Raw genomic sequence first — 20,478 nt, forward strand, 5'->3', positions numbered from 1 at the left:
AGGAATCGCACGGGACGCTTTGTTGGAGAACGCTGTAAAATATCGCCACCCGGTGGCCATTCCAAAAATAACCGCTTAACCGTCTATTTGAGATGGAGGGACTTTTATACTATAATTAATAGTAATATAGTATAAAGGACCTTTTAACATTAAGGGCAGTAGCTCAGTGGTTAAGGTACTTGACTTGTAATTGGAAGGTTGCTGGTTCAAGCCCCACCACTGCCAAGTTGGGTCCCTGAGCAAGACCCTTAACCCTCAATTGCTCAAGCTGTATTCAGTCATAATTATAAGTCGCTTTGGATAAAAGTGTCAGGTAAATGTAATGAATCATTAACTTAGTTTTTAGAGTCTTAAAACTTTAGACTAAGTACAAGTTTGCTGGTATAGTCTGCTGAGTTTTATAACATACCATTTAACATGGAAGACAAGCATGGAGACCATTTTCTGTCCTGACTCCAAGATGGTGGAATGAACTCTCACTTGCTGTCCAGACACCTGAGTCCCTTGCAGTCTTCAAATGCAGACTGAAAACCTGTCTGTTTGTGGAGTATTAAAATGACCACTGATCCTGCTCCTATGTTGACTGAAACTCTAGTACTTACTGTAGAGTATTGTTTATTACACTTCTTGTGTTATAGAGCTTATATGTATTTTGCACTTTTTTAGGTATCAGCATTGATCCCGGTGTTCTAGTTTATTGGTATCTTGGACTCGAACCTGCTGTACTAGCTAGGATGTGTTCTATGAGGAAATGACAAAGCACTTTTTTACGTCGCTCTGGATAAGAGCGCCAAATGCCGTAAATGAAAATGTAATTGCCAAGTTCACACAATAACAATCAAAGAAACTCTTTGGTTTGAAAATGAGCATTTGAATTGTATAATAGCAAGATGCAAATAAAAACAAACAAGTAGCAATTGTTTTGAAAGAGTTTAATAGTTATTGAATGATCTACATTTTACATGTACAGCAAATATAATACAATTACAACCTTGGTCTTTAAGTCGCCAAGATCACTAACAGATTCTCATTACAACATAAAACAACATAAATGTAACATAATGCAACTTCATTTTCACAAGCCTGATGTGTATGTTTGCTTGGATATAATCCCAAACTCAGGATTACAGAAAATGACTGCGACGTCGTATAACAGACTGAAATGCGTTGCAATAAACAAGTTTGTTGCCTGTCGGTTTTCAGCCCCTTGATGCTGACAAAAAAAAAAATCCATCAAAACTTGGTTTTGGAAGACGCGACGTGTAGGCCTACGATTCGATCAGTTAAGTGCTTGTACAAGAACTGTCACCACCTCCATGTAGCAGCAGTCAAACAGAGAACTATTCAAAAGCGGAACACGGACGCCACCAAAAGCCACTCTACACATCAACGATGACAGAAGCACTGCATCTCTGTGAATGCCTACACACCCCTTGGGTTATATTTGGTTATATGGCAAATTAGGATGGCTTTTAGCAAGTTTACCTGGGGTCCAGCTGTAGCCACGAGCGCTTCAGAAGAGCTCACTGACCAACAACAAAACAATTCTGGCATAAATGTGTTCGCTTTCTCAATGATATGAATCGTTTTGAGTTTTAATGTTAACGTTTAGAATGGTCAGGGCCTCGCATCCCAAAAGTCGTACTCCTAAGCTCACCTTAACTTTTAAAGTTGTTATTCTTCTACCGTTTTGTGTCGACCTTTTTGCTACAGCCCTGTGTAAGGAAACCAGACCCTGCTGAAATAAACGCGTGAAAGCCACAGGATAACGGGGTGATCACACTGACACCTGGCACACCCTGCAAGGGCCGTTAATAGACATGAACGTTCTTATAATAGTGAAACAAGATACGAGTGCATTCACCATGTCCAAGATTATTGCAAACCCCTTACCCCATTCTCTTCAAAACCATTCAGGTGTGAAGGATAATTGTAGTTCAGCAAATTTGTTCATACACTGTAGTTTAAACATTGTACTTAATGATATTTAAAATAACCACGACACATCCCACTTATAAATGTTAGATTTGTTTTTCCAAAATCAAATAATATTACTTCCCTCAACAACAAATTATTCATTCAGTGTCACTTCAGATCAGTTTACTTTCTATGGGTTACGTTCTCAAGTTTGAAATGACGGTTACGGGACCCCCTAAAACCTCCCGCGAACAGCAGTCACTGCCTTACTGCGTTCCTCGGCAAAAAAACAACAAAAAACGAAGACCGACGTAATCATCAGTGAAAACAGAGCTTAGGTAAGAAAACATTAAGACTTAGGCTGAGGAGTGATTAAAGTTCCAATGACGAAGGGAAAAATTGATTAGTATTTCCTAAAACAGCAACGTCTAAAAGAGAAGAAAAGAAGAAGCCACTCTCTATGGCTGACCTGGACACTTCACCCTTATCTCAATGTCCACCAGTACTCAAGTCTTTGAGAAAATACATGTATTTGAAAATACATTCTAGTGCCCAAATACTCAAAATACTTCATTTCCTCTGTATAATATTCAGATATTTACATCACAAATACTTCAAATACATATCTGTGTACACAGGTCTGCACCACACTCTTAACACGTCGACTCGCTCCAGCAGAGCCGGCCGCATGCATTGTTAATTGCATTTGCCACAAATCCTAGCAGGAGGAAATGGACAATATGCCGGAGGCAAACAGGAAAGAAAAGCACTCAAAAACGTGGCCCTAATGCTGCTCCGGTCAGCCAAGGGACAGAAGTTTTCAGCCAGTGCATAGCTTTGAAAGTTGGGTTATGGGACCATACGGAAATCTGAGTTCCTAACAACGGAAATATGATTTTTCTCTTTTTTTTCTTTTTTTTTTAAACAAAAACTGCTGTTGTCTTGTGACACTAGACCTAGTCCGAAGGTGAATTATGTGGAACAGGGTGAACGGAGAAAGCACCGCAACTGAACCTAAACAAAACAGGTTCTTATATTCATTTACCAAGCAACCCTTAGAAGATCAGAGCTGAACGTCAAGTGCAGGGCTTTAATTTGCTGATTGAACGGACATTTCACAGCAAAGCTCAGACCTGTGTCGTGCTCACTGCTGTGTTATAACGAATGGGTGGGATCTGAGGTACCCCCTTAGCAAAGGGTGAATTTTTAATGTTTAAGAAAATGAACATTAAACATTTAACAAATCTGTGCTTTCAAGCCTAAGTCTCGCGAAAGCAACACGTCCTATGTTTCATGCTTATCCACAGATTACAAGAGCACATTTCTGCTGTCAAAAATATACCATGTCCAATGCTATTTGGTGCATAACTGCATAAAACCAACAATTAACAAGATACAGAGGATGCTGCAAAGTTTAACATACACAGACCGACACTGCACGACCCAGGGCAACACCTTGCCATAGACACACACTGCACGACCCAGGGCAACACCTTCCCATAGACACACACTGCACGACCCAGGGCAACACCTTCCCATAGACAAACACACACAATTCTACGCTAGCATGATCACAGTCATTTGATATAGTCGGCAAATTCTATTCTGTCGCTTTTTAACAAAACACAAACGTAAACCATGTTTTTTTTTTTTTATATATATAAAGTGGTTAAAATATGGAAGAATATTGCAGTGATATATAATATTTTGCATGGATCTCTTCAGTGTTTGTTTATTTTATTCTGGAAGACTAGAATGCCAAAATTGTAATGTACAATAAATGAATTCCCTAATAGATTAAACACTGTACCAACTACAAGCATTGATTATTACTTCGAAGAGTGCAATATTCCTTACCAATCTGTATATACTTCCATTACGACTCGACATATTTTGTGAACCATGTAGTTTCTGCCATCTACATCATAGCTTTGTTAACAGTCTACCTCTATCCGCTTGTTTGTATGCCCAGTTCTTAACACTCTGTCCATGGTAAAGCGGTGATGTCACTTCCTCCCTCTGCACATGCTCGAGGCGTGGCACTAAGTCCTGTATGCTCCAATTACGCAAGACAACACACCACACGTTGGAAGGGGAAAGGACGAGTGAAACGTTTCCCATAGTCCTCGGGTTCCTAGCTCATGCTCTGTAGGTGAGTCAGGAGCGGTTCCCGGGCAACCAGCGGTGTCTAATGGGGATCGCCGCCACTGACCGGCCAAGATGAGCACTGTGGAAACGGCAGGGACTTTTCAACTTGATTTGGTCGCTCACGTCTGGGCTCAAACGTAGCATCCACAGCTTTGATTGTGTCGAGCGCCTGGAGTGTGACGGCTACAATTAACTGAATTGTGTGTGTGTGTGTGTGTGTGTGTGTGTGTGTGTATCAATGCTGTAAAACAAAACACTTACCCGATTCACCTGATCTTAAACTCCTAACTGTGAAAATACATATTTCTAATTTTTACTCAAAGTGTATACATACTACGCTGGACATGTTAAGATCTTAAATCTAAGGTTAGATTAAGCTTAGTCCAAGACTAAACTGCAGCATCGCTAGTGACTTCATCCCACCAAGTCTTGGGACTATGGTTAATCTGTATCTGAAATCTGACCCCGATAGCGTTCGCCCAGCTACCTTATATTCCTTTAGAGACATTTACAATAATTTAGCAAGACAAGCTTTGTAACGCGGAGTGAGTGAACATGACATTGGCATAAAGTTTAAATGGCCCTTAGTTTCCAAAGGCTCAAAGTTCCCTGTTAGGTTTCAAACACACTATAAGCAAAGGTTAGTGTTCTCTTAGCTTTCTGGACCACAAGCTGAATTCCTCCTGTCTTACTGTACATCCTCTACTATTGCTGCATATGCCCAGGTGTTTTAGAATATAAGCATTTGTATCTGAAACCTACTGGAGATGATCCTTCACCGGGCCTCTTTATGTGGTTTACACACTGCACGGATGAAATGCAAACATCTTTCCATGGCTTGGTGAGGTGCGGACCCTGGTTATCCCGCCGAGATGTCCGCCAAGCTGCCTGTATTTAACAGAACCCTCTGCCCCAGTGAAAAGAAGGACAACACCAGGTCCTCGTGACAGATTGTGCTAATAAACCACCATAAGCTGGAGGACCCTTGGCTGGAGGGGACAAGGGTCTCGGACGTTTCTCAGCGACAAATGAGGAGGAGCCGAGGAAGCAAAGCACAGCCCTTTTCAAGACAGCACTGTGGAAACGAAATGTTTAGGGGAAAGCAAATGGAAAAAAACAAAAAAACTTAAATCGAATCGCTGAAAGAAATGGCAGCATGTGGAAACGTGGACATATTTGATGGTTCGAAAAAGTATTTGTGTACCACAGGAAACAGTGTTACCAGTAGTAGAGTGAGCACTGCTAAGAAGTATAGCCATGGAGGGTTTTTTTTTTTTTGTTGTTGTAGATGTTTGTACTGTTGGTAGATGTTCAGAGACTGATGTCACGGGGGGGGGGGGGGGGGCGTAACCTAGCTAACAAAGTGAGCAGCTTTTACAAACTCAAGAACACATAAAGTGACCATTGCTCATTCAGTACATGTACTTGCGGAAGGACTTGGTGCACCAGTGTTCACTGCTGCACCCACATAAGACTGGAACTGTGAACGATGCTTTACTCCAGATCTGCAGATCACACGCAAGGAGAGAGAAAAGAGAAAGATGTGAAGACAGTGCGTTAGACAGCATGAAAGAGCCATTTTAGGATGCCAGGCCCCTTCTAAAAGTCCCAAACATATTACATATTTGATTGTTGTTCATTTAACAGACGCATGCTTGAATCTCAATCTCTACATTAATCGTAATTTAGAGATTGAGATTTCATGGCAGCACATGTTAATGTTTCTGCTTAGTACATGACCACTTAGTAAACTTAATGGAAAAAATAGGAACCTGCAAATAAAAGCAATATTTTGTGCGTACCCTCCATCTCCTTCTTAAACACCAGGCTTAATATTTAGTTCTTAATCTTTTTAATTTTAGAGATTCTGGGTACATATTACAAAAATATAAAAATGTTTGCATAATACTAAGTGTTATTTTAAATATTAATCAAACATTCACTGACTTGCAGACTGCTACACTCCTCAGTGCTGAATATTATAGCAAGATTACATAAACGATTCTGCATTTCTTACACCAGATAAGCCTTGTTCACCGGCTCTAATGGAACAGCAGGTTTTTATGGTTTCTGTCAGGATGAAAACAACACTATAGGCTCAAACAGCCAGGTCCACTGACAATGAAAGATTGCATCGACTTCACTGCAAAAAAACAAACAAACCGGAACTACCCTAGCTACTTAAAATCACATTAAGTACTGTTGAATTTCCCTGTGGTTAAAGATTACATCAACATTAGGACTGCCCATTTTACATGAGAAATGGAAAAATTCAAGCAAAATAAACTGATCATTTACAGGATTGTGAAACACTATTCTCGGGACACACTTTGCATATGTACTTTGTGAGCACAGAAGAGCAAGATTAACATAGTTAGAAATGACGGAGGACGGCTGTAGTTTCCCGGGGGCGTTAAGGCATATAATTCAAATGAAAGGGTTTGCAGTTAAAGGGGGATGGGGTGTGAGGGCCCACCTGTGGGCCTCAGACTTTAAGGGGCTGAGTAAAGTTTCAGCCAAAACTTTAAGAGGAGACCACTCACGTGTGGGAGGCTGGGAGCTCTACCAGTGCGGAGGCACGTAGCTGTACCCGGGGGTTCCTTGGGGCCTGTATGTTGGCACGGTGACGGGGTGACCGCCGAGGGGTTGCGTGTGCTGCGGCGTGGTCAGCAGCGGCCCTGCGGACACAGGCGCAAAGAGTCCATCACCGTGGTAACAGCGAGACATCGTTTCTAGTGAGTATGATGGGGGAGGGGAAACAGAAACAAATATTTTCTTGCAGCAGCAGATTCAAACTATTAATTCCGCAAACACAAGAACGTCATCAGGAACACGCCGTACCCGCCGAACAGTATCGTCACAAAAGCAAGGTTAGTCTTTTATCCCTTCAGAGGTTTACAGAGCATGATGCCCATTCTAGTCATTAGGACTGTCTATTGGCAGCGACTGCATCACTTGATGTGTATCGCGATATAAAAATCTCAATATGATTATGAGACCATTTAAAACAAAACAGCACACCAGACGTTTTCATAATTGTAATTTAAGTATCTAAACTGTGCTTTAAATCCTTCCATTTCATCTTGAGGCTTTCATCCTAATTTTCTTAAATCTACATCTGACTGGCATGGTGTCGGCGCACGTCTGCGTGCACTAGCTGTGGGGAATGCATGCATAGATTAGACATAACAATAAGCCATAACTGTATCACCTTGTCTTCTGGCAGCGTAATAAACTGCCGTGTCAATACTTTGAACGTGGCTCTACTGGCCAAGGGGTCAGTCGCCCACGTCTGTCACCCCTCCCATTGGAGGCTTTTTGCATGGAGGTGTGGCTTACCTGCAGACATGGCCATGGTGGAACCTGCAAGCATGCCCATGGGCACACTGCTGGGGCGGTTGGTGGGCACAGGCGCTGGGTAGATGGCCGATGGCAGGCTGTTTGGCTGCACGACCGTGGTATGGTGGATCACGTGCGGCTGGGCAAACATCGGCTGCGAGTAGTAAGCACCCTGCGAGGAAGGATGCCAGGAGAGCGACGTGGGGGCAGGGTGAACAGGAAGAAGAAAAAAAAAAAAAAAGATCACAGCGGCACCAAAGGCGGCCGCAGACATGAAGGCTGCCTAACGATGCAGCAGTTCGGCTCACGCAGTCAGATAGACGCAGTCTGGATCTCGGCTAACCTGAGCAAAGAGGTTTTGTTGGGGGTAGGCACTTCGGATAGGATACATGGCCGTAGAGTAGGGGCTGGGCGACGCGGAGTAAGGAGGCGGGGCTCCGTTGGACTGCGCCGGCGGCACCTTGTAAGGAGTTCCTGTTGTGTATCCTGTTGCGAATAGACAGAGACGGCAGCACAGTCTGATCAGTTGTAACAAATGAACGGCATGCAGGTTGCATGCTGTGGACACTGGATGAGATTGGGCAGGCTGGCTGCGAGCTTTACCCGGCGGGTATCCTGGAGTGCCCGTCTGGTAGATGTTTGGCGTGTAAGCAGGAGCCGTACTAGGGTAGCCCGTGGAGTAGCCTGTGAGGTCAGAGGTCATCAGCGCCAAGAAGAACCGAAAGGACACAGGGATAGAAGCAAATGTCCGTGTGTAATGAAAAATCCTTACCACCATGCCCACTTACCATTATAACGCCACCAACCGACTGAAATGTGCGAATCTAAGCATCCTATCATCTACCGGTCAACACAGAGCAGAAAGTGTGCTACTCTACAATCTTCATGGAAGCAAGAATAGGAGAGCAGGGAGGGAGAGAGCGCGAGAGAGCGCGAGAGAGCGAGCAGAGAGAGAAATTACTTTCTCAGACCATAAACTAAATTGCTGTTGGAGGCTTGTGATTAATTCCGTCCCCAAACTGCTTTCTTTCCAAAAGTAATCAGGTAGAGTGAGTCTCCTGAACCCCAGACAATAAAGTGCCTTTTATTTTCTTTAGATACAATTAGGCTTAGGTGAGCGGGAGTTCATCTTATGACATACATCAGTGTGTCTAGTAATAGTCCCCAATAACAACCCACGCCTTACGGATCTCTTCATGGGCTTGTTAATTAGACAACATGGGTGTGTCAGAGCAGAGAAATACCAGAATGTGTCGTGCGGGTGTGCGCCACGCACTGGGATTTGGAAACAACCCTGGTTTGTTATATAACCATAGCAGTCATGACTCACGAACACTGGCATTTCATTTTAATATATCATCTGTCTCCGTCTGACCAAGACGGACAAGGTCGCGGTGAGAGCACGTTCCGCTCATTCGGAATGACACCTCAACCCCTTTTTGGGAAGCTCGTTTCAGTCCATGTGCGGGGGCCCCGCCTCACCTGGGTATGCCATGCTCTTGGGGTTTGCATACGCCGTGCCCGGCTGCACCGGACTGTAAACGGGATTCATGCCGGAAGGCTCTCGGCCCTTGCTAGAGGGATGGAAGGGCAGAAGGGGGGGGGGGGGGGGGGGGAAGGAAAGGGTTAAAAGCCAAAATAAATCACAGAACCAGGAAACAATGTAGAAACCTATAACCAAGCAAGGCTAATGAAACCCCGTCACACTGAACAATTCCAACTGTAAATTCTGTGTAAGGCGCCTCTACAGTTTCAAAGACTCTGCGACTGCCAGAGGTCTCAGTCAGTTTATTCTAAGAGATAAAAACAAACAGCTTATGTGAAAAGACTGAGTAGACTATAAAAACGAATCATCCAGGTGTAATTATATGGAGCAGGGTATAAACTGATGGAAAAAAAAAAAAAAGGTCTCAGATAACAATGCACACTCGAAAAGAGAAACTGTACTGAACAAACGATATGAGAAAAGAAGAAATCAATCAACACTAAATAATATAAAAAATAAAAAAAAACAACAGATATGTTACACCTCATATTAAACGCAAGCCTGACTTGATGGATGGCATTTTAAAAAGGCGGTATGATAACGCGATACAGGAGGGCCGAACAGAGGACTCGATAACAGGCGGCTCGGGATGACGTGACGAGGACGTGGAGGACGGCACACGGATGGATGAGGAGAAACTGCCTGGGAGAGGAGGAATGACAGATCTTTGTGCTGGTCGTTTATGACGCATCGTAAACAGGCACCCTTAGAGAACATAACCAAAGGACACACCATGGTCCGTGTGGCGGGGCCGCGCAAGTCCTGCCGATAAAGCTATGGCGCCGAGCAGTGGGCAGCGCCGTTTGGCCTCCAACACGTTAACGCTCAAACCGGTGCAAAACGGCAAAGGCAGACTTTCGTAGACGAGCTGCAGCCGTGCCATTTTTGGGTTTTTTTTTTTCTCCTTCCACACCGTAAATCATGACGTGTGGTAGGGGAAAGGAAAACACCGGGGGATATAAATCTCTCTTCAGGGTCGGTGTTGCTCCGAGTAAAGGCCTCTGAGTGCAGGAAATGCTTTTTTGTGCCACGTGTAAACAAGCACACCGCATACGAATTAGGTATTTTGATCAAACTCATATATAAAAGAATATTTCACGCGTCAGCTAGCGGTGTTCAAGTGCGCTGTGCTAATGAAGCTAAGAAGATTAAAGATGGGATGACAGTTAGCATTACTTGCTTAATGCTAGCTAACTTGGCTCTACTGGCTAGTTCCTCTTCTATGAATTACTAACAATAACACTTAGGTAAACCACACTTAAAGCCCCAGCTAGCTAGACCAGACTACTTATTTTTAAATAGCTCTGAAAATAAATTCAGCCTGCACAGTTCTCTTATCCACTGTGGCAGCGATACCAAAAACAAGTTTCAGTGGTTCCTTGACTGAGCTAGTAAAAATGTTATATTTCAGTGACGATATGATAAATGCACGGTGTCACTTTAGCTTTGTATAACTCTAGTTTTGATGTCATGCTCTCATGGCTTCTTTCTTTTCAGGTCAAATAACGCGACTTTAAATAGGCCTGAAGGCTGAATACATGTCTAACGTCCCTACGGCCAGGTGAAACCAGACAATACCAAAAAAGGGACCTGGGAAGGACATCCAGACATAACGGACAGCTTCCTCTGACAAGATAACATCTTGGAGACTATTTTTATTCAGGGATTATAATACAAGTTAAAACACAACATAAGGTGAAATATTCATAATAAGCATTCAAATGTCATTAGCCACATTACGTGGCTACATGCTACGGTATGATATTTTTTTGTTTAGGTAGGGCAAAGTTGACCACATGGACAAAGACTGATCGATATTCAGTTCGGGTGCACTGAGAAGGTCAGACGGTGAATCTCTGGGTGAGTGGAGGGGGACTTTGAGGAACACACTAACCTCTTCAAGTTCTGAGCGCTTTCGGGTTGGTATAAGAAAGCAAATTTGTCAGTGGGGTGCCCACTTGCCATGTTCTGAGAGGGCTAGTGTAGGTGGTGTGGAAAAGCGTGCGCAAATCTGAAAAAATGAAAACAGTAACAGATCATGAGCTCAGTGGCTGAAGAAAAGAAAAAGGCTTAGCAAGCAAAAGCAAGTCAAGGCAGTAGCATCAGGCAAAACAGCAACAGAAACAACAATACAGCTGTTTACACACACACACACACACACACACAGATGGATACAAACATGACAGTCATATGCAGGTCCAGTGGTGACCGACAATAACAACTTGGGGAGTTTGTTCAAAATGATTAATAATCTTATATATCCAAATGCTCATGAAAATATAGCAATGGATTAACTTTTATTTCTTTACTGTCTTTATTGTTGCTGTTTAAATATGTTTAGTAAATTGATAGTTTAAAAAAGAATACGATAATGTAAAATAATAAGAAGGATTTTATATATTCTGACACGGTCTGCAAGAATAGCAGTACTGTCTTTTTATTTTTACTGTATTGTCCACTCATAATGAAGATATTTGATAAACATGAAAGATTTTTACACAGGTCAGACTACCAATTTGAGACCACTCCATGCACGGTCAGCCAATATAATGCATTTGCATGCAAAATGTGACAATATCTGACATGCATTAGGTTACAGCAGATACAGATACAGCAGATTTATAAAAAAAAGTGGTTGACTGCATTTTGACTGAAAGCCTTGCACAATTACAATGACGTCCACATACAGCCAATCATGACCTTGGCACGTTAGTGGATATGCATGTGGTGAATGACAATAGTTTGCGTTGTCTCGGCACCTGAAAGGAGCCAGCAAAGCTGGCATTCCATCAAAGCCAAATTCGCATAGTTTTGGACTTTGCGCAAAAGAGCAAATCAATCATAATACACTGAGCTCCAGAGGCGCGTCTGTATGTTTACATGCTGTTTACAGTTCACCAAAGGAACAAACCCAAACAAAACAAACCCAAAGTTACTGTAGAACATTTCGTTTCTTTTACTCCATGTGCTGATCCAGCTGGTGCTGACTCAAAGGCATGAACAAAACTGACATCTTCCAGCACGCAGAGACGAAATTCGTGCGGAATAAAAGCAAGGGTGGAGCGAGCTCAGTAGGCGTGTCCCAACGTTGACTGGGTGTGGCTACAACATATCTCTTAACACGGGTCTGTGAGGACCTTAGAACACACCTACGACCCCACAACACATGAGAAACAAACCTTCAAGCAGCTGTTCTGAAAGATACACAGCTTTCGTTCCGCTGACACAGGCTGCCCCAGGCAATGCTGACAGAAGCAGCCAGGTTAACCTCCAGGCAAACACTTCAACGGCTGTGAAAGCACTCCTCCAAAACAAGGAGAAACTGGTGGTCAACTCTATTAGTGGTATCTCTTCTTTATGCAGCGGTGTATAAGGGGAAATCATTACCAGACTTACGAACAAATCGGCCAGAACGTTAGTCGCTGGAATGTAACGGACCACACACACACACACACACACCTCATCCTTGTGTGCAAATGAAGAATCTTGTTTTGCTAAACAAGACATGTCTGTGCAAGTTTGTGTCCACATGAAGTGTGGTAAGAGGCTTATAGTACAGCTTCAAGAGACAATGGAGTCAGATAATGTCCTCCATATCTGATCATGGCTAAACTTCCCGATATCATTTCAACATAAGGAATAAGAGATGTTCAGCTGATAGATGTCATTAACGGTCAGACACTCAAGTACCAAAATCAATAATCTTCACCATCTATTGCTGTGTGGTAGATTAACCAGTCTGCTAAAGTTTAAATTTGCTAGAGTTTGAGTTAATTAAAAAGATTTTGACTAGGATGCTGTTATTTAAATGAGATGCTTTAATCCACACCCCTCTCACATGATTTTGCAGGTTTTGCAGTTACGTCGTTTTCCACTTCCAATCTTTGATCGACTGAATCAGGTTCAATTTAACACAAACGTTTCTTTCCCTTTTTTTTTTGTTGCTGCCATCATCACTGTGCCATCACCACTGGTGGCTTGTGACTAAAGCATTAAGATCAACGTAAGCTCTTCCATTTGCTGAAAATTCCAAGTTTTCCTTTAGTATTAATTTATGTTCTACTCAGGGTCATTTTAAGAAGGCACTACAGCCCAGGCACCTCGCCGCTCTAATCAAGGGGAAGGTTGGTGTTCCCACTGATTGTGGCGCTGGGGCTGAATGGGAGCGCTTCATGTGGAAACCACAGAAAAGAGCCGAGATGAACATTTCAAAACCCGTCGACCCACTTCGACAACGGCACACATTCTGGTGATCTTTCGAGACTTAGCTGGCTAGTAAATAACTGTACAACGACGCAATGCTCAGTTATGATCACTCGCGTTGCTTTTTGTGCCTGAGAAATATAGCTCATTATGCGTGCTAAGGTCAGCTAACCTAAGCAGGGAAATATGCGCAGCTAAGCTAAGCTAACCAGCCAGCTCCGCAACAAAGAATGGTCCGTTTCGTTTACAGACACCACTGCATGCCTGCATGCATGCATGCCCTCCTCTTACTTCGATTTTCAGATATGTGCAGCATGCTAATTCCGTAATATGGCTCACACACTCAGACTACAGACACCATTTTGCGTTGCAGGTCTCCTTGATCTGCTGCAAAAAAACACACAAAAAAAAGAAACGCATGCTAGTCGGAGAACAAGAGGTCGGCGTCAGTTCCTTGCTAGTGCCCTCCTGTCACCTTCCATGATGTGCATTAGCTACGCTTGGTGATTACCCAATGCCAAGACACATTTGTGGGTTTTTTGGTCAAATAAAATTCCGTTGCTTTGGCTTGTGATTGCTTTATTAAAGTTACTGGAATTTTTTTTTCCGTTTCCGACGTGCATCATAACCATTGCATCTTGGGTGCAATTGTTAAATCAGCCGTTCAAAAGGGGGAAAGTCTTAACGTTAAGAGAAACGATGCATCGTACTCACCTAAACCGCCGTGAAGGTTTCTGCGTCGGAGTTTTTCACCCTATTTGCGCCTCGTGCACTTTACAGGCCAGGTCTGCTTGTTTAATTGATAATTTCCTGCGCTGGACTTGCCTTGCTCCTGCACTTTCGGGTTGGTAAGCAGAGCTGCTGGTGACATCGACATTCAAATGGAGTGGGGGAGGGGAACGACTCAAAGAGAAAAGGAGGACGTCGCGGGGCGCCGAAGCTGGGAGGACCTACTTCCGCGTGAACGCGCGAGCCCACGGCTGCGGACGTACCGTTGAACTCCGCGAGCCCGTCGGAGTACGAGTCACTTCTCAGCGCTGTTCTCTGCAATTCTTGAATGAATCCCCCGTCCCACTAATACGCAGGTTTTGTGCACGTTAATGCATCTCTACACCGGCAGGCTGTGCAGCGGCTCCTGTTATCTGCAGGCTCAGCAGGCCCTATCGTGTCACGCGTTAGTAACTGCGCAATTACTACGTGTCGTGTTCACAGGTAGAGTGCACCTGCCATTCAGGAGTTAAATTCGGTCTAATGAAATTTAGATTCACTTTAACAATTCAGCGACCTGGATGTCAAAGGTTTATCTTTTTCCCGAGCTTTCAACCCTTTCTCTTAAACTCTTTGGAATATTTTTGTTATCGCACTATATTTATGGCTACATGTATGACGTTTAATAGAAGTTTCACGTATTATATGACATCCACTATTTTAGTGTATGTGGTCGACATAGTGGAGGCAGGGGAACAGGGCTGTTATCTTTCTAACGCAGGTCGACACTGGGTGGTGCAAAAAACCACACATGTTCTTACTCTCACACGTTGCCACACAGCCTCAGTAGCCTAATACTTCAGTACAAGATAGCAGTGGTCTCATTTATGCCAAGCCCAAGTTGCAGAACCTCAGTCTAAAATCAGAACATAATTCGTGCATCATATTTAAATTGCCTCCTATCATGCTTTCACTTTCCTTCTCAGTCAGATAAATTAATTTCATTCCTGTCGTTTAAAACAGAATATAAGAGCAGCTGAGTTAATGGGGAGCACATTTGTCCTAAACACCAACATGTTAATATTGGTCCTGGACCACCCATCACATTTCTGCGTCCTCCCCGTGTCTAATAACCCAAATTACCAAAACTTTCATTGTATTTTGTTACAATTTTGACTGCACCTTAAACAGCAATTACGGGTTGCTTTGTTTTGTTTTTAGAATTTAGTATACTCACGAAATCTACTGTGCCAATATACTGGACCTCAAAGAACTGACAGTATAAAAGCTCACAGCATCATTAACTGGCACCTAAGCAAAGCTATTGGCACTTAAGATGGTGACAGACTTTACCCCACGTGGAAAACCTTGGAGGGCATGCTAAATTGAAACAATGTCCTTCTCGAAATGTAAACTAATGCTTAATAGACGTAGCGACCCCTAGTGGTAGAAATGTGAACAGAGGCGACAATGGGAGAGCTTACACTGGAGACATTGCAGGTTGAGGACAGAAGCACCTTGCTGTAGTGAGAGAAACGGAACCGTATTCTACTTTCTTTTTGCCAAGGTCACCAGCAGTTCAGCTCGTCATTAGATCAGGAACTATGATACAACCAGTTAATAAACATGTAATAAATGAAAATGTAATACACTTTTAAAGTGTTCAAAAAAACCTATTATGTACTATTATGCATCTTACCAAAATGCACCACGAAGCTGTATTTCCAATTGTGTAACTGTATTGTGATTGAATAACACAGGATACAACCCATTTCTTAGGTTCAATACCCGACGTCCTCCATACCAAAATGCAGCATGGTCCTCAGTCGTGGGTTTTTTATTTTTGCAATTCTCATTGTTTTCTTTCTACAAGTATTTCTCTTGCCTATATTGTACAGTGCATCAATAGTAGTCACCTTGTGCAAAAATAACTGAGAACTGCAGTAGACAAAAAAACAATGGGTAGAACATGGGATTGGCAGGATTTAGACTTCACAAGTGCATCCCTCTTCATTGCAATTCCCTCTCCAACACTGCATGCCTCACTTACCTATTTGCACACACAGCTGTGACTAAAAAAAGCTCAGCACTGTCTCGCAGCCTGGCAACCTCACACTCGGTTTCAGGGTGTTGCTACGGACAGTTGCCATGGTGATGTGTTGGAATCATACAAGAAAGCTGACCCATCTGGAGAGCATTTGGCGAGATCATCAGCCAGTGTATATCTGGTGCATGCGTGACCAAGTCAGTATGAGTGTGACTCAGTCTGAGAGACGCTGTGTGCTAGTTGCTCACCAATATGGGTTTTTCACTAGCCAGGGCCAATACAGATATTTAGAGAGCAGGGAGGTTGATGGGCAATATATAATACCTATATCCTGATGTTGTTGGGTTATTTGCATCTTATAAAATACAATAATTTATTATTATTAATAATAATAATAATAATAATAATAATAATAATAATAATAATAATGACGAGACAAAATTACTGATTATTTATTTAACACTGTTTTTGTCTGCATTGTCTCTATTTGCTTAAGTAGATCTGCACTTTGGATTGCATTTATTTAGAATTTTAAAAATGCATCAACTAAATAAAATGTATGAAGTAATCAAAAAACTAAATGTTAAAAAAAAAACATAAAAAAAAAAAAAAAAAAGGAAAACCACCAACAACAAAAAGCCCTTTGGCCAATGCTGCAAAAACCAACCATCTGATACCAGTTATCTCGAAATGGCATTTAATTAGCCAGTTAATCTGCTGCCAGTTAATCTGTCCACCATTACCCTGCGCTGTGATGTGTAACCTTCACGTGTGATACCAGTTTCTGAGGTGCAGGTGCCTCATAATATCTACAGTTTTAGGTCAGCTGCCAAATTGGGGATGGTCTAAAAATGGCTGAATGCTACGAATGTCCTAGAATGATAGCTGTCCTGTCTGCTGTGTTTCCCATATAAAGTGGGAACATGTGCTTAAAAGTTTGCATAAGTATTGTGGGTTAAATCAGGTACTACAAAGAAATTTCTTAAACACAGCATTCTAAACAAAATCACAAAAAGACAAACCAAGGTGCAATATTCCAGAGACTGGTAGTGAGGTGCATAGCATTGCATGAGGCTAGTAAACCTGGATTACTTTTCAGGTTAGCCTCCTCCCCTTCCTTGGTCAAGGGATTAGGGGATGCATCAAGCATTGTTTACACACACACACACACACACAAACACACACGCACCTAGACCTAGCGTTCGGATCCCTCACCATTTGTCTTGTTTATTTAATAAGAGCTCACTTTCTTCTGTCCTAAACAGTGCAGGTTCTACAAAGATTGGAAACTGCAGGCCACTGCAGACACATATTCAGGAATATCTGAGATTTAGCAGGTGACCCGTGGCTGCCTGAACCACACCTATGGCTCTGCTGAAATCTGGCTGGCTTTGGAGGCAGTGTAAGTAGCCATTTTTTTCTAAACCTCCCTTCAAATACCAAATATGTATCAGTACAAACTATTCTATTTAGTGGAGCAACACGAAGGAAGCTGGTGGTTTAGCTTGTAATCAGTTAAATAAAAGAGAAGACAAATAAAATTGATTACATATGTGTTAAATTAGTGTTTAAAAAATCAGTGGTTTGTATCATTCATCAGGTTGCAATGAAAGACAGTGACTAAGAGGGAATAAGTTATAGGGTGTTAAGGTTGGTTGACATGCTGCACATTTGAAAGCATGGATTACTTGAGGTAATAAAATGAAGCGATGACTTTACTGATGAGTGTCAAGTTCCCCTTTGGGTTGTGAAACTTCAGACAAGACAGCATTCAAAATAATCCCCTTAACTGTCATTGTTAGCTAATCAAGCACTGCTATTTATGGCCATGTGCTAAGCTGTTGTTAACGGACTACTACGACATCCGATTAATAATAAGACAAGTAGAAAACAAAGTTAAAAAGAGGAAAACTAGCTGACATCATTGTCTCCGTCACAGTAAAAAAATAAAAGCTAATTTGTTAACATATTAGAATTGTTTTTCCCCAGTTCACGTCACAACGGACTCTTGAGAAAGGGGTTTCTTTTGCGATTCTGCTTTGAGCTACAAATATTTATATTGAGTTAACAGTGATATTGGATCCTACCCCTAGGGCTTTCTGTTTCTGCACTTTCACATGTCTTGATCCTCCAAAGATTTCGATCTACTGCTTTGTCCCCTTATTAAGAGTCAGGTAGAGAGTTTGTATTGATTTTTTTCACTGCAGGAGCTGCTCAAACTATATCCATTATTAGCATCAACCTCTAACCACTTGCCACTAAACATTATGAGTCAAGAGATACAGCTAGTACCCACTGTAATGTTCTGAGCTGCTGGGCCACTGAACTGTAAGTCGGTCTTTCCTCCTACAGCTTGGGTTCTCAAGCGATGGAGGCTGAACTGGTGTGACCTGTGGATCGATGGAAGCCTGATGTTCTACAAGACAGACTCCAGGAGTGACTACGAAACCAGAGTGCGTCTGAAGAGCACTTGCATGAATGTAAAACATGGCCTGGAGTGTGCAGGTGAGATATAATGCGATCACACCTTGAATACAAACCTTGACATTATCCTGTTTCTTATGCTGGCAGTTTCTTCTAATGGTAATAAGGAAGAAACAGTACATAAGGCTGTATGACTTCATAATCCGAAGCATTTCATAAATACAGCATTTCATGTGTTCCTTAAAACACGTTTACTGTAAAGTTAACTATGCAGGTATTGGTCTGAGACAGGTGCGAGTCCGCCCGAGAACCAACCCAGGGAGAATCTGTTGGTCGTGTACCTGAGGGACGGCTCCACCATGCACCTGTGCGCCAACAGCGAGGACGAGGCGATGTGAGTGTGGATCTCCACCTCTGCACCGGTCACCTCCAGCTTGCTGACTACTAACGTCTGTCAGTTTCTATTTCCTTGCAGGGCTTGGAAGCTCAGCATCATGGAAGCTAAACGGAATCCTGTAAGTTCAAGGGATTTTTTTTTTTTTTACCTCTCTTATTGGCCTGATGGTTAAGACAAACTTCAAAATATTTTTTCTTCTACGTGAGTGTTCATAAAATCATTTCAGATTCATATCTCTTACAGTAAGAAGTTGTCACTGGGATCGCATAGCTCAGATATATGCGTGTTGATCACAAACAACATTTAAATGCAGGTGCTTTGAAATGGTCCTTTCCCTCAGTTCTTCTTTTATGATCCCTACGATGACACCTACCAGTCGGCTTTCATCGACAGCCACAACGCCGTGTGCATCACACCAGGGGGTGGCAACGGAGGTATAAAAAGAAAAAAAGGATCCAATCTTTCACCTTCTAGGTTTTCATCCGCACGCCCACATGACTTTAGCTGATAAAAACCATCCGCGCATGTCTCTTCTTGCCTGCGTCTCTCTACTAACCTCCCGCTGCCTAACCCAGATTCCAACTCATTTTTGCACCTTCTCAGGTGTGCACCACGTATGGGTTCATGGGGACCGGCACCACAGTGGGGTTGGTGAGCAGATTGCGTTGGGGCTGCTGGCTGGAATGGCTACAGGTGCCGCCTTACGCTCGTTCATGTGGATGCCCTTTTGGTTCTGCTGACCCACCTGTCGGCGGGGAGACCACCACGGCACCCACAGATAAAAGCCTTTCACCGGAAGGCTACGGTCTTGAAAGCCGTAGACTGCACTCAGTGCTTACGTAGGCCTCAGTCAACCTATAACTGTTTGTGACTATACACTTAATTTTGCATACTGCACCAAGCACATAGTCGGGGGGGGGTCAAGACAATAGCAGCAGTTTCAATGGCTTCTACATAGCAAACCATCATGTATGTTTGTGTATAACCATGAATGGGGAAGTAATTATTGTATAGCAATGTATTGTGAAATATACTTTTCAGATCCGCCATCTTTACACGTGAACATTAGTTTTATTTAAATTCTGTTCAAGGGCCATTTTTATTCCACAGTATCCATTTCGTTCTTCTCAATTGCAGTGTTTCCTTAGGGTAAATAATGTTGCGAATGTGCTTTTCCCTGTTCACTTTCACACAGCCACTGACCGCAAAAGCCAATGTAAGGGCTATGCAATGTGTTTTAGATACACTCAAACTAAGCAGTTATCAAGAGTAATGCAATATATAGGCTATGACCAGAATTCACCACTAGAAGGTAGTAATGGATCACACTGAGAATATGCAGATAAATGGCTTGTTCAACAAAACCTCTGAAGTGCATGGAAAAGATCCTCAGTCAGAATGCTACGCTGCAATCAGCACTTCAGTCCTAGAATATATGTGAATTTATTTTAAAGAACATTTCTTTAAAAGTCTACAGTAAAACCTAAAAAAAAAACCCAAGTAAATACAATAAAGCATTACATTAGTGAGCACATGAAGTATTCATGTTCCTGGGTGTTTCACAAGAGCCTTATTCATCAATCCCGAAGGAGCTGGAGATTACACTTGAACAAGAGGAAACCACACTCAGTTTAAGGTACCAGCAGGTAAATCCTGAAGGCCATGTGAGACTGACGGTGAGATGAGCGTCGTCAGCCTAGCAGAGCCTGGGATTTTCATTTAGTCCACACGATTAAACGATCAAGAAAA

General features: G+C 42.6%; 2 protein-coding genes across 10 annotated transcripts; one reads left to right on the forward strand and one right to left on the reverse strand.

Annotated features, from left to right (window-relative positions):
* Window positions 1-5,474: 5,474 nt before the first annotated feature.
* On the reverse strand, window positions 5,475-14,067 carry LOC113573343 (protein FAM168A-like). 7 transcript variants are annotated; one of them, XM_035535550.1, is made up of 8 exons: window positions 13,868-14,065; window positions 13,493-13,537; window positions 10,845-10,961; window positions 8,887-8,978; window positions 7,748-8,088; window positions 7,405-7,576; window positions 6,609-6,743; window positions 5,475-5,570 (listed from the first exon to the last, which is right to left on the reverse strand). In XM_035535550.1, the coding sequence occupies exons 3-7, from the start codon at window positions 10,913-10,915 to the stop codon at window positions 6,628-6,630; spliced, it is 792 nt and encodes a 263-aa protein (XP_035391443.1). In that variant the 5' UTR covers window positions 10,916-10,961; window positions 13,493-13,537; window positions 13,868-14,065; the 3' UTR covers window positions 5,475-5,570; window positions 6,609-6,627. The 7 variants fall into 7 exon arrangements, with proteins under 7 accessions (XP_035391443.1, XP_035391446.1, XP_026859344.1 ...); XM_035535553.1 differs by having other exon boundaries at window positions 13,497-13,540; XM_027003543.2 differs by lacking the exon at window positions 13,493-13,537 and having other exon boundaries at window positions 6,609-6,797; window positions 7,748-7,890; window positions 8,008-8,088; window positions 13,868-14,058.
* Window positions 14,068-14,154: 87 nt separating this feature from the next.
* Window positions 14,155-19,732, forward strand: plekhb1 (pleckstrin homology domain containing B1). 3 transcript variants are annotated; one of them, XM_027003547.2, is made up of 7 exons: window positions 14,155-14,238; window positions 17,174-17,310; window positions 18,261-18,413; window positions 18,624-18,726; window positions 18,808-18,847; window positions 19,070-19,163; window positions 19,333-19,732. In XM_027003547.2, exons 2-7 carry the CDS (start codon window positions 17,274-17,276, stop codon window positions 19,467-19,469), a joined length of 564 nt encoding a protein of 187 aa, XP_026859348.1. In that variant the 5' UTR covers window positions 14,155-14,238; window positions 17,174-17,273; the 3' UTR covers window positions 19,470-19,732. The 3 variants fall into 3 exon arrangements, with proteins under 3 accessions (XP_026859348.1, XP_026859350.1, XP_026859349.1); XM_027003549.2 differs by having other exon boundaries at window positions 19,106-19,163; XM_027003548.2 differs by having other exon boundaries at window positions 14,171-14,238; window positions 17,179-17,310.
* The last annotated feature ends 746 nt before the right edge of the window (window positions 19,733-20,478 follow it).

This window comes from Electrophorus electricus, chromosome 17 (genome assembly GCF_013358815.1).
Source record: "Electrophorus electricus isolate fEleEle1 chromosome 17, fEleEle1.pri, whole genome shotgun sequence".
Classification (NCBI taxonomy): Eukaryota; Metazoa; Chordata; class Actinopteri; order Gymnotiformes; family Gymnotidae; genus Electrophorus; species Electrophorus electricus.

What these genes read in the sequence shown, in the direction of transcription:
- LOC113573343 (XM_035535550.1), bottom strand. Translation starts at nt 10,915, where the DNA reads ATGGCAAGTGGGCACCCCACTGACAAATTTGCTTTCTTATACCAACCC. An exon ending in AGCGCTCAGAACTTGAAGAG is followed by an intron (nt 8,979 to 10,844) that starts GTTAGTGTGTTC and finishes CCATCCCTCTAG; the next exon opens with CAAGGGCCGAGAGCCTTCCG. An exon ending in AACAAAACCTCTTTGCTCAG is followed by an intron (nt 7,577 to 7,747) that starts GTTAGCCGAGAT and finishes CCTTCCTCGCAG; the next exon opens with GGTGCTTACTACTCGCAGCC.
- plekhb1 (XM_027003547.2), top strand. Translation starts at nt 17,274, where the DNA reads ATGGCTCTGCTGAAATCTGGCTGGCTTTGGAGGCAGT. An exon ending in AACAGCGAGGACGAGGCGAT is followed by an intron (nt 18,727 to 18,807) that starts GTGAGTGTGGAT and finishes ATTTCCTTGCAG; the next exon opens with GGCTTGGAAGCTCAGCATCA. An exon ending in ACCAGGGGGTGGCAACGGAG is followed by an intron (nt 19,164 to 19,332) that starts GTATAAAAAGAA and finishes GCACCTTCTCAG; the next exon opens with GTGTGCACCACGTATGGGTT.